Source organism: Crocuta crocuta, unplaced genomic scaffold (assembly GCF_008692635.1).
Source record: "Crocuta crocuta isolate KB4526 unplaced genomic scaffold, BGI_CrCroc_1.0 scaffold255, whole genome shotgun sequence".
Lineage (NCBI taxonomy): Eukaryota > Metazoa > Chordata > Mammalia > Carnivora > Hyaenidae > Crocuta > Crocuta crocuta.
The window spans coordinates 1,363,965-1,376,742 of record NW_027530670.1 but is presented as its reverse complement, the minus strand read 5'-3'; the positions used below and the strand labels follow the sequence as shown (position 1 = coordinate 1,376,742).

The following is a 12,778-nucleotide window of genomic DNA, read 5'->3' as shown; positions in this document are numbered from 1 at the left end:
CCCCCCCCCCCCCCAGAGACATTTGCTTATTTCTGTGGACATTTCTGATCATCATGATTGCGATGAATCTAGGGTGTAGAGATCAGGGATGCTGCTAAGTACCTTACCATGGACAGGACAAGACCCCACAACAAAGAAGTATCCAACCCAAAATGTCAATACTGTTGAAGCAGAGAAAATCTGTCATATGTGAATGAAAAGTAACATGGGAACAGTATTTGAGACTCTAATGCTTCTAGTACAACCTCCTGTGCTTCTAGCTCTCTTGCCCTATTAGCCCCATATGCCTAGTTTTTGACATCAGATCTCCAGTCTTGACCTTTCTCCCGGCCTATCACTCTTTGCCTCAAATTCTTAAAAAGTAAATAGGCATTTCTTACATGATTAAAAATAAAAGGTGGAAATGTACTATAATTAGTCATTTCTTTTAAGTGTCTGTCTCTGTTTCATTCATCTCTTTATTCCTAGTCCCTAGCAGAGGACCTGACACAGAAAGGTTACTCATTATGTGTTGGTTGAATTAATAAGGAAGCAAGGAAAAAAGAGGCAAACAGAGGTGTTTCTACTAAAGTTCTTGACAAAACATAAACGAAATCTTGCCCAAATCAGTTGAGTATTCATAATTGGTATTCATATGATAACAACGTATTCATTAAAAAGCAGGCTGTGTTTGTAGTTATAACTCAAGCCATCTAGTCAAGATTCCCTCTTCCCATCCTTTACCAACAAGTCCACAAGCCATTCCAGAGTAAAAGGATTTCTGACTATGGTTGGCAAAGGCTCACACTTGCTTTAGCTTTTGGGATTGGCTCTTGAAACTCTATTGAATTTTATCCATTTTATAGAATACAGGCCAATAAAGTAATCCAAAATAAAAGTAATATCTAAAAATAATTATATATAGAATAATGAAATAGTGGAAAATTTGGAAAGAAACCCAAACAGGATAATGACAAAATAATATATTCTCTAAGCTATACTGAATAACAAGTTTGTGGACTATGTCAATTACTAGACATTTTTGAATGAAGTAATATTAACACAAAAAGGGGACCAGAAAATAATTTACATACTGATTATTCCAATTATATGTACAGAAACATAAATGTGTTTTGAAGGCAGGAAGAGAATTGGGAATGATGGTTTTTTTTTAGAAGGAGGAAAAGAGAAATATAAAACATCAGCAGGTTATCAAGCTGCACCTCATTAAGAACATAGTCTTCATGCTTCCCTTCATTAAAGCCTCTTTACCTTCTAATATATTTGGTCATGCTGACAGGAAAGGTATTCAGGCAGGAGCTTGGGGAGAAATCTATCTCAGAAGTTTTTCTCGGTGTAAACAGGGAAAGGCAATGAAAAGTGTGCCCTTGACCCTATTATACTGTTGGTGGGAATGTAAACTGGTGCAGCCGTTCTGAAAAACAGTGTGGAGGTTCCTCAAAAAATTAATAGTAGAACTCCCCTATGACCCAGCAATAGCACTGCTAGGAATTTACCCAAGGGATACAGGAGTGCTGATGCACAGGGGCACATGTACCCCAATGCTCATAGCAGCACTCTCAACAATAGCCAAATCATGGAAAGAGCCTAAGTGTCCATCAACAGACGAATGGATCAAGAAGATGTTGTTTATCTATACAATGGACTACTACATGGCAATGAGAAAGAATGAAATCTGGTCATTTGTAGCAACATGGATGGAACTCGAGGGTGTTATGCTAAGTGAAATAAGTCAGGCAGAGGACAGATACCATATGTTCTCATTCATATGTGGAACAGGAGAAAAACAGAGGATGATGGAAGAAGGGGAAAAAATAGTTAAGGAGAGGGAGGGAGGCAAACCACAAGAGAATCCTAAATACTGAGAACAAACTGAGGGTTGATGGGGTGGAGGAGAGGGGAAAAGGGGTGATGGACATGGAGGAGGGCACTTGTTGGGATGAGCACTGGGTGTTATATGGAAACCAACTTGAGAATAAACTATAAAAGAAAAAAAAAAAAGTGAGCCCTTGATACTAAGGGGCAAAGCCCTGTGCAGCACACTCGCCAAAGACCATCCATTTAAACTACCATATTGATGGCTTTACAGAGCAATTTCCTCATGAAGAGACATATACTAAATCAAAACAGTCCTTGGCTTCTCTAGTTGAGGACCTGCTCCAACACATGAACATCTATATGCGACTTGCTCTTTATGTCAGATGAGGACAGAGACTGGCCATACACAGCTAGGGCATGCCAACTACTTACCCCAACATCATCATCGCTCTGTATCAATTGTGAGTGTCCAAACAGGCGTCTCTTCAGTATGGGCTCAACCAGGGTAAGATACACCATGTACAGAAGTAGAAGGCCCAAAATGGAGAGATAAATTATAATGGTAACCTAAAGGAAATTGAAAATAAGTTACATCTCTATTCAAGCCAAGAAATCAGAAATTTGTATAATAATAATAAAGCCACAGTGAAGACTGATTTTTCAGCAAAGCACAAAGGATTCCTATACAAACCAGATTCCAACATAAACACACTCAACTCTTCACCAACTATTTCCTTAAATAGTACAAGGAAAGTAAGCATTTTGTCTTTGGGATCTTTTTGTGAATCTTCAAAGTTCCATCTTCACCTACTGATAATCATCTGTCACAGCTGCTAGCACACCCGTTTGCTTTTTTCACCTGAAGATGGTATCCTAGATTCAGCAGCACTGTGTTATGACAACTTAAAGGAACCCTAACAAAAAATGTAAGTCAGATGAATTTCAATAGAATACTCTTTTAGATCAATTTAGATATACAAAAATACACTTCAGGTCAGTGATTTTCCTGAAATCTTAATTAGTATACTGTCAAAAAGTAGTGTGACTCCCCCTCCCCCCACCTCTAGAATGACTATAATTAGAGACAGTGCCAAATGTTAGCAAGAATGTGGAAAAACTGAACGATCATACATTGCTGGTGAGAATGTAAAACGGTACAACCACTTTGAAAAACATTCTGGCAGTCTCTTGAAAAGTTAAAATAAACTTACCTTTCTAAGGAATCTACTTGAGAGGAAAACATATATCCACACAAAGACATGTGCACAAATATTTATGATAGCATTATTCATAATAATAAAAATGTGGAAATACCTCAAATGTCTATCATCTAATGAATGGATAATATAAGTGTGGTATATTCATATACTAAAATGCTATTCAGTAATAAAAAGGAATTAAATACTGATAACATGCTACAACATGGATAAACCTCAAAAAATGCTAAATGAAAGAAAGCAGTCACAGAAGACCCATATTGTATGATTCTATTCATATGAAATATCCAGATCTGTAGAGACACAAAGCAGAATACTGACTGTCAAGGGTTAGGGGGTGGGAATGAGATTAACTATAAATAGGCATGAGAGATCTTTTTGGGGTGATAAGAAAGTTTTAACACTAAATTTAAAAAACATTTTTTAATTGTTTAAAATTTCCTAACATTTATTCAATTATACACTTACAATGAGTGACTTTTAGGTTCTATAAATTATACATCAAAAATTTAGTTGAAAAATAAAAAAGTACAGTGAGAATTTCTCTACCAGACAGCACTCTGCTGGAGCAGAAATTATCCCACAGAAATCTTTGTAATTGTTACACTGACCACCCCAGATTCCTCATAAAGTCTTTTCTCAGGGGTAATGAATGGGAAGCTCTATGTACAAAATTGGCGAGGAGAGCTGTTAGCCACCATAATAAAGTAATTTAATTTATTAGAGGTCCAAATGGTGAGGAGAGTGATCTATATTCTATTTCCTGTAGGAAATAAAGAAAGGAAATCTTAGAATCCAGAGTGATATTTCTAGAACAAAGTAGTCTATTTATACATTTTTTCCCTAAGGGTTGAGAAGGCAGGAAGAGAGGGCCTAGTCATGCTGTGCTCTCACTAGCTTCTGGCAAACACGGCCCACAGAAAAGTTGGGATATGTTTTGGGATGTAAACATAGGACATTTTTGTGCCATTTCATATCACACCGTATGTAATGTGTCCTAATAAAGCATCTCAGTGAGGTAGGCAGAAAGCAGACCCACTGTTTCTCTGGGGTTAGTGTTGGGGGTGAGGAAGGAAGGGGTTAGTGGGTAGTGAGGAGGGGAGAGAAGAATAGTAGTTGAGTGACTAAAATAGAATCCAGATGTCCAAAATTTTCTTGTCTAGATACCATCAAGAACTATTCTAGAAGCAGAGAAGATGAATTTTTTTTTTTTTTTTTTTTTTTTTACCTTGATTGTAACAGAGCTTCTTTCCTCATACTTGCATTCACAGCGTAGACAGTAGGCTTCCACATCAGGCCCACGCACAGGCATGGGATCCACAACATGAAGGCAATCACTGGAAAAACAAAGACAAAATACTGTATCAGCCTACCTGGATTTTCTTGTACTGACCAAAACTTTCCTGAAATTCAGAATAACCACTGACCTTACCCAGTGAAAGAATTTAAGGAATAAATAATAAGGGAAGTGAAATCATTTGCTTTCTCAATATTAACAATTTAGTGAGGTTTAACAGTCTAAGAACCAAAGCCATATATCAAGTAGCTATTTTCAAAAGTGCTGCTGTTAACAGTTAAAAATGCATCTGNCTTGTGGGGATGAGTGTTATGTGGAAACTAATTTGACAATAAACTATTTGTAAAAAAAATAAATAAAAAATAAAGTATCTTGGGGCATTGTTCAAACATGAGATACCTCTTTTATGAATGAATTAATTTAGTCTTAACTGCCACAGTGTGGTATCTGAAAGGCTAATTGCACTTAATAGTTGGTAAATTCTGAACACTCAAAAGTACAGTGAAAAACAATTACTTTTCTTAATGAGCAAAGGTCTATTGAAAAAGGATGGGGAGATAGGCTTAGGACAACAAAAATATTTAAAAGTGAAAACTGATTACCCAGAAGAAATATATAAAAAAAATAAAAGGCTGAATAGTTTTGTTGTTGGGTATTCTCTATTTTCCCCCCATTTTCCAGGCTACTTACTTATGGTTTTTGAAAAAAAGAGATTCTATCAAAAAATATTTTCCCAGAAATCTGTCAATTTTAAGAAATAATTAAATTATTACTCTCCCTGGCTATTAAGAGCCTACTACTCTGTTCACCTTCAGCAAAAGTAGGCAAGGGGCAACTGGGTGGCTCAATTGGTTAAGCATCCAACTTCTACTCAGGTCATGATGGCTTGTGAATTTGAGTCCCATGTTGGGCTCTGTACTGACAGCTCAGAGCCTAGAGCCTGATTCAGATTCTGTGTCTCCACCCTTTCTCTGCCCCTCCCTCACTTGAGCTCTGTCTTTCTCTCTCAAAAATAAACAAACATTAAAAAATTTTTTAAAAATAAAAGTAGGCAAAACTTTCCTGTCAGCTGCTGGCCATTTTCTTTTGTCATCTTTTCCTTAGGCACTTCTGGCTGCCTGAAGAACTCTACAATAGCATCCTGTCTCACCCCACCCATCTTTCTTGGAGGCACCCAATTCTCTAGGCTACATCTTTCTCTTTGCTTTTTTGTGTCCCATTCCCTCAAGCTGTGGCATAAGAGAGAAAACCCAAAATGGCATAAATGATAAAAATTCAGTTATCCCTAACAGGTTAATTTAATTTTAACAAAAGTATTAATGAAAAAGAAGCCTCAACTGGTAGTGTGGTAAGGTCCCATAGCTCACAGCATACAAATTTGTGTTATCTGTTCCAAACATATAGAAGACCAGAAATGTATCCAGTTGGGTGCAGGCATAAAATGGGCAGAGGAAGCTAAATCCTATTCAGGGGAATCTATCTCAGAATCCTAGAGGTTATCCAGCCCCACTTTCACAGAACCCAGGACTTCTACCACCTAGGTCCGCTCCCCTGTATCTCTCTGAACCTCAGGAAAATAAGACTTATCTCCTAGTTTCCTATTTCAGCTTCAGAAGCCTTCACAACAATACCTAGGAATTACTTGGGTATCAAAGTGTTGAGTATTGACTGCTTCTTTTCAAGTACTGATACAGTTTAGTAACAAGGAGATATTGAGCATTGTGCAAAAGTTGTGCAGTGTGGAAAAGAAGTAGGAAGGTAGGTTCTAAGTGGCTGGTCATTATAAACAGAACCCAGAGAGAGAACTCAACCACTCTGTGAATGAGGCAACAGCTCCCCCTAGTGCCAAAAGGAGGACTTACATCATATCCCAAACAAACCAGAGACCTCAAATTTTTTAAACAGTGTAAGTCAATAAGGAATTAATGCTAACAATGGGATGAAATGGAAGCCACAAGGTAAAACTATACCTAGCACCAAATAGTTATTGGAGGCTTTGTAAATCCATAACGTCCTGATTAATCATAACCTGCCTACCCTCCTAAAGCCAGTTAACAACTGAGAACATATCCTCAGTAAAAGCTGAGCTGCAGGAAGGAAGGGAGAGAGGGAAGAAAAATTGCAAACAAGCTTTGTTCTCAACTGTTTATTTTCAAAGCCCCCTATTTTGACCAATAACCAAAGATGAATGACATATGTCTCTGTACAAACCTGGAATTATAAAAAGTCATTGAAAAGATTAGTGCTAAACAGTGAGTTTTCTTGCCCCTCCAATAATAGGCATCATATTCTGTTCATAGCAGCACTCTCCACAATAGCTAAAACATGGAAAGAGCCTAAGTGTCCATCAACAGATGAATGGATCAAGAAGATGTGGTTTATCTATACCATGGAGTACTACAAGGCAATGAGAAACAATGAAATCTGGCCATGTGTAGCAACATGGATGGACCTTGAGGGTGTTATGCTGAGCGAAATAAGTCAGGCAGAGAAGGACAAATACCATATGTTTGCACGTATAGGAGGACTAGGAGGAACTTGACGGAGGAACAAGGGGGAGAAGAAGGGCGGAAATGGTGGGGGAAAGGGAGAGAGGCAAACCATGAGAGACTCTTGAATGCTGACAAAAACTGAGGACTGATGGATGTGGGGGGGAGGGGGGATGGGCATGGAGGAGGACACTTGTGGGGATGAGCACTGAGTGTTATGTGGAAACTAATTTGACAATAAACTATTTGTAAAAAAAAAAAATAGGCATCATATTCTATTACTAATAATAGATTAACCTAAATATAAGTGTTTAATGTATTTGGAAAATTTATAGGAATAACTAAACTTACTTCAGCTTTCTTATATCATAAAACTAACTTGATGATAGAGCAATCTGTAAGAATATAGCTAAATCACTTTGTAATATATTTATTTACTTACTTACTTTTGTGAGAGAGTGTGTGAACAAGCAAAAGTAGGGGAGGGGCAGAGAGAGAGAATTCCAAGCAGGCTCTGCACAGTCAACACAGAACCCAATGTGGGGTTCAAACTCACAAGCCGTGAGATCATGATCTGAGCCAGTATCTAGAGTCTGATGCTTAACCAACTGAGCCACCCAGGCGCCCCTGTAATATGATATGAGACAATTTAAAGTGGAGCACGGAAGTTCATAAGAAATTTTCAAGAACACACTTATCAAATATCAGATTGAACCTAAATGTGTATCATGGGAAGAACAGACAATGGTATAAAAAAAAAATAACATGCTCAAAGGCTGCCTTTTCTTTTTCAAAGTCAATTTGGAATATTGTAATCAAATGAATTTAATTTTGCCTTCAAACTTTTGCTGGATATTTAGCTATGAAATCAGGTATGTGTGAAAGTTCCTAGCATCTGGAGCTATTTTTCTTATAAGCCTATCCCAGCAATATTCCACCATGGTTACAAACCACAAAACCTCACAATTCCCTGAGAAAGGGCTCATCCATCCTGCTACAAAACAACTACTTCCCCATCATCTTATGCCATATGTGGAAAAGCTATCATTTGGAAGGTCCATAAATAGAGGAGGCTGCTGGTGCCTAGTGAGGCAAGATCCCAGTCATCACAGGCCTGCTTGATTACCCCAAGGACTGAGGGAGCAACTTGCTCTTGACACATTTATAACCATGGCACACCAATTGGGAAACTATGAATACACATCGCATTCCCATTCTTTCCTGAGCTTTCTGACACTTCTAAACATAGACTCCTATGTAATTGGCAATATATCATCAAAACCTACAAGGTGTGAAAATTATAACCTAGATAAATGAGGCTTGCTTACTTTCCAATGAAAAGCAAAAGAGAGGACTAAGATTTAATGGGGCACAGGAAGGTAGCTATGGGCAGTTAGGTGCCACAAACTCAGCTCCATCCCTTATAAACTCCTCCCTACTTGGGGCTTTGTGTTTTGGCCATATTCCTTTAAGTTTACATCAAGCACGCAGGGCTTTACTCTCACTTTTTAAAATGGAAGTGGAGGGGCGCCTGGGTGGCTTAGTTGGTTAAGCATCCGACTTTCACTTAGGTCATGATCTTGCGGTTCATGGGTTCGAGCCCGCGTCGGGCTCTGTGCTGACTGCCAGCTCAGAGCCTGGAGCCTGTTTCAGAGTCTGTGACTCCCTCTCTCTCTGACCCTCCCCTGCTCACGTTGTCTCTCTCTCTCTCTCTCTCCTAGAAATAAATAAAACATTAAAAAAATTAAAAAATAAAATAAAATAAAATAAAATGGAAGTGGAATTTGACACTTAATGTTTAAAAAGAAAAACAGGTGACCCTTGAACAATAAGGGCTTAAACTGCATGGGTCCACTTATACACAAATTTTTTTGTGTATAAATAAACAAACACAGTACAGTACTGTAAATGTATTTTCTCTCTCCTATGACTGTCCTAATATTTTCCTTCGGTGGCTTACTTTATTGTAAGAGTAGAGCATATAATACACATAACATACAGAGTATGTGTTAATCAACTGTTACTGGTAAGCCTCTCGTCAACAGTAGGTTATTAGCAGTTAAGTTTTGTGAGAGAGTCAAAAGTTTGTATGCAGATTTCTGACTGCACCAGGGTCAGCACACCTAATCCCTACGCTGTTCAAGGATCAGCTGTACCTAAAAAGGAAACAATACATTGGATGAACATTCTGGGCTAACAACGACAACCAGAGAAAGAAATATGACAGGTAATTCAGTAATCTAGAATACTTACCAATCTTTTTGGGATATGTTCTTATTATAAATATGCCCAGAATTATCTTTATAGGGAGGACAGATACATTTACATCGGACATCCTCAAAGTTCTGTAAACCAAAATGGAAACTTAGTATAGCTTGTTGACAGATTAGCATCAATATTTTTAAAAAACTGCACCATAAACATTTTACTAAGCATCCCCTGCCAAATAATCTAAAACCATTCATTTTGAGAAATAAAAGCTCTAAAAAGCCCCAGGTTCTTTTTGGTAATGCTAATGAATCATTATATGTTACATAAAATTATTTTGAAATAATACCTGTACATGATCTGTGATTTATCACTCACAATTTACAGGTCATAAGACAGTCAAACTGTGCTAATGTTATCACCCTCTGCCTACCAATAAAAAGACACAGCAGACAGCTGTGCCTGCAAATTAGAACCCTATTACGAAATGATGGGGAAGAATCAAACTAAATATTACTTATAAAACAAGTCACAATTCTTTTATCCACCATTCTTCCACCCTTTGGTAGAATGGCATTGATATGGATAAAAGCGGGTGGGCCAGAGCTCTATAGAAGGGATGAAGTTTTAGAGGCATTCAGCTATAATTTAGAAAGAAGTACACAAAGTAGGTAGCTGAGATCAGTTTGGTCACCCTTCCCAGGAAATTTTGCTTCTAATTCTGGTAGACAGAGAGGATAACTACTGAAAAAGCAAGCTGCAAGAGGTGGAGAAAGAGGTGACTAAATATAGGAGTACACGAAGTAGAAGCTTCATTAGCAAAAGGGAATTTATCTTAGTGCAGTAGCTCATTAGTCCCCAGAGGACAAGGTCCACTGCTGCTATATATGCTGCTCTGTGTGGCAGAACAGTTGACAGTGCATTCATTCATTAAGCAATCACTTAGTGAGCATCTGCTCAGTACCAGAACTTGAGCTCAAGGAAGTGGATTCAGATTCATGCCAGTAATTAGGACACACCCTAGTAATGGAGACTAACAAATACATGATTACAACACAATACTTAAAGTGATGACAGGAGACATGCAGAGGATGCCAGCAGTGTTTTGAAGCTGCTGTCCCCATTTCTGGTGGGAGGTAGGGAAGATTTCAAAAAGAATTTCCAGTTAAAACTCCCTGATCTGTCTGCATGTAACCTGTCTTTCCCAGCCCCTATTATTTAAAGATGTTATAGATTAAAGCTCCTATTTTTTAAAACTGCAAATGTCCCCATTTGCAAATTTCTCCATGACATTAATGTGAATTCCTTCTGTTTTCCCCAAGAAGGAGCTGGCTCATCAAGGAGGAAGCACAAGCATGTATGGGGCCAGAGCAGGTCTGGAGGGCAGGAGCAGGAAGGGGATTAAAGGGCAACATGAGGAGGCTAGAAGGGCCAAGAACTGGAGCAGGAGAGAAGGCCACAACTTCACCTCTCCTGCAGTTTGGATCCTCCCTTCTCCCCTAAATTTTCAGGGAAAGAGAAGGCGAGCAAAAGGGGGCCAAGAGATCCTAGAGGGAGTTAGGTTAGGTTATTAGGCTGGTGAGAGAGACTCTGGTAGGTCCTATTGGGAAGGAAGGCTGCCAGGAGAGGCAAGTTCTTACACTGGAAAGGGAATCGGTTCAGACACGAGGTGAAATGAGTCTTCCTAAGAGGCAAGACTTCCAGGACCTGGGGGCTTCCTATCCCTTTGCCTTAGGGACTGGGGTGGGAGGGAGAGGAAGACAGCTGTCTGTGAGGCAGGTGGAGGGCGGCCGTAGACTATCTGGAGCTGAAGGGTGGAAAGTTAAAGGCTCTCAGAGTTGGAAAGGTTGTAAAGTTTGAGGTGGGTGCTGTCGGGGCTGGGAAGGGAAGTGTCCAGGAGGTGGAGGACTCGCTCTCCGGGCTGCGCCCACTGTCAGGGCTGGGTGGAGCCTGGGTCCGCCTGGGTGGAGCCGGGGCCGCCGGCGGAGTCAGGCGGGAAAGAGGAGAGGAGTGTCGTGGCTAGGGGTGGCAGTGGGGGCAGTGACTGTCAGAATGTCAGGGCCGGAGGGCGACAGTGTTACCAGGCAGTAGGGTGTTGGGTGGGGGATTTGCTAGGGCTGTGAAGCTAGGCGTCGGGCTGGCAGGGCTGGGAGAGGAGTCGGGTGGGGAGCAGGTTGACAGACTCCGTTTCCGCAAGGCCGGGGCAGGGGAGGAGTTCCAGTCAGGAGCGAAGGCTGGGCGGACTCACCTTGGCGGCGTCTGACAGCTGCACCAGCAGCAGCACTGAGAGCGCCAGGCAGGACAGGCTGAGCAAGGAGCCAAGCCGCAGGAAGCCTCCCCACAGGGTCGCCATCGCTGCCAGACCCAGCAGTTTCCCACAGCCCGGAGCCCCCCTCCCCCTGCCGAGACCTGCTCCCGGCTGGGGCTGAGGCTGGAGCTCCAGCGCCGGCTCCTCCGCCCGCACTTCCGTCTGGGCTTTGGCGTCACCCGCCGCGCCGGGTCAGCTACAAAAAGCATCCGCCCCGGAAACGGTTCCCGGTGCGAAGGGCCCGGAGACTGCGCGCAGTGTACGCCAGTCTCGCGTACATTTGGGCCCAGAACACGAAGGGGGAACCTCCGGCGCCGCAGCCTCGGCCTAGCAGAGCTTTGAGGCGCGAGGCTGTCTTTCTTGGACGCGGTAGCAGCGGGGGCTGTGGGCCGCCAGCGCGCTGGGAAGTCGTCTCGCCCAGGGAGACCCCCAACAAACGCGGGAGCTGAGATGGGAACCTCTAGCAACCCCTGCGAGGCCGGAGCCGTTCGTTGCCAGACACGGGGCTGCAGTGAGCCCAAGCCGCAGGGATTGCTTGAGAGGGCGGCTCATCCCGCAGGCGCAGGGAGGCGGGTGGCAGGCGTGGAGACGGGAGTTCTGGGACTGACTGCCCGAGCCGTCCTTTCCCGGGAAGCCTAACCCCCAACTAGGGGTTTGGGGTCCTCTCTGGCATTTGGGCACCAACGTGCCGCCCGTGCGCCTCTCGGACGCAGCTCCCCGCAGGGTTTCTAACAATCTCTGCTTTCGTGGTTGGCTTCTGTTTGGTTCTCCCCACTTGCCTCCCGCTGGGGGCTGACCGCCTAGGCCCAGCCTGCTGCTGGAACTGGGCCACAGCGACGCGGCTGGGCTGGGCCGTGCCAGGTCGGGCTTCGCAGGGTGTGGAGTTGGCGAAAGAACCACCCTAGTGGCCTCTGCCCCGGACGCCAGAAGGTGGGGGATCAGGGCGCTGCAATCCTATTCAGGGCGGCTGGCCCCTAAGTCCTAGTTGGGGGAGTGCTGACCGGTCTTTCCAGTGCAGGTCATCCTCTGCAGGTAATTTAGAACCCTGGAGATGGCACGGTGTCTCCGATTAAAATATTTTTCACTTAGTGGAGACAGTGGAGCGGGATAGTGGAACCGATACAGGGCTCATCACCACTACAGCAGATTTGCTGAATGGGCAAAACACTTCTGGGCCTCTGGTTCTTGGTTATGAGACTTATGGAGACTCTTGGTTATGAGAATTATGAGACTGAATTCTTATCTGTGGATTTCAGATTGTCCCATGGAATATCCATATTTCTTCTTTTAACAAAACTTAAAGGTAGTCTTTTTCTGGTTTGCAGAAATGTTTTAATAGAATTTTTTCTATATTTTTCTCCCCAAGTGATTATTGTTGATTATTGTTGATGCTAGAATGTAACACAAGGTGTCTGGTGTTGCCCCAGGTATATTTAACCCC

The 12,778-nt window shown here is 42.0% G+C and overlaps 1 protein-coding gene across 3 annotated transcripts in view; it reads right to left on the bottom strand.

Moving 5' to 3' along the window:
- The window catches only part of TMEM9B (TMEM9 domain family member B), a 15,534-nt gene extending 4,025 nt beyond the window's left edge, over positions 1 to 11,509 (bottom strand). For 2 of the 3 annotated variants that reach the window (XM_077769144.1, XM_077769145.1), the window contains exons 1-4: positions 11,278 to 11,509; positions 9,075 to 9,166; positions 4,264 to 4,372; positions 2,251 to 2,385 (exon numbers count right to left, since the gene is read on the bottom strand). In XM_077769144.1, the coding sequence (XP_077625270.1) occupies positions 2,251 to 2,385; positions 4,264 to 4,372; positions 9,075 to 9,166; positions 11,278 to 11,382 (441 nt within the window). In that variant the 5' untranslated portion in view covers positions 11,383 to 11,509. The remainder of the gene's footprint in view (positions 1 to 2,250; positions 2,386 to 4,263; positions 4,373 to 9,074; positions 9,167 to 11,277) is intronic. The other variant, XM_077769147.1, reaches the window with a different exon arrangement.
- Positions 11,510 to 12,778: the final 1,269 nt, after the last annotated feature.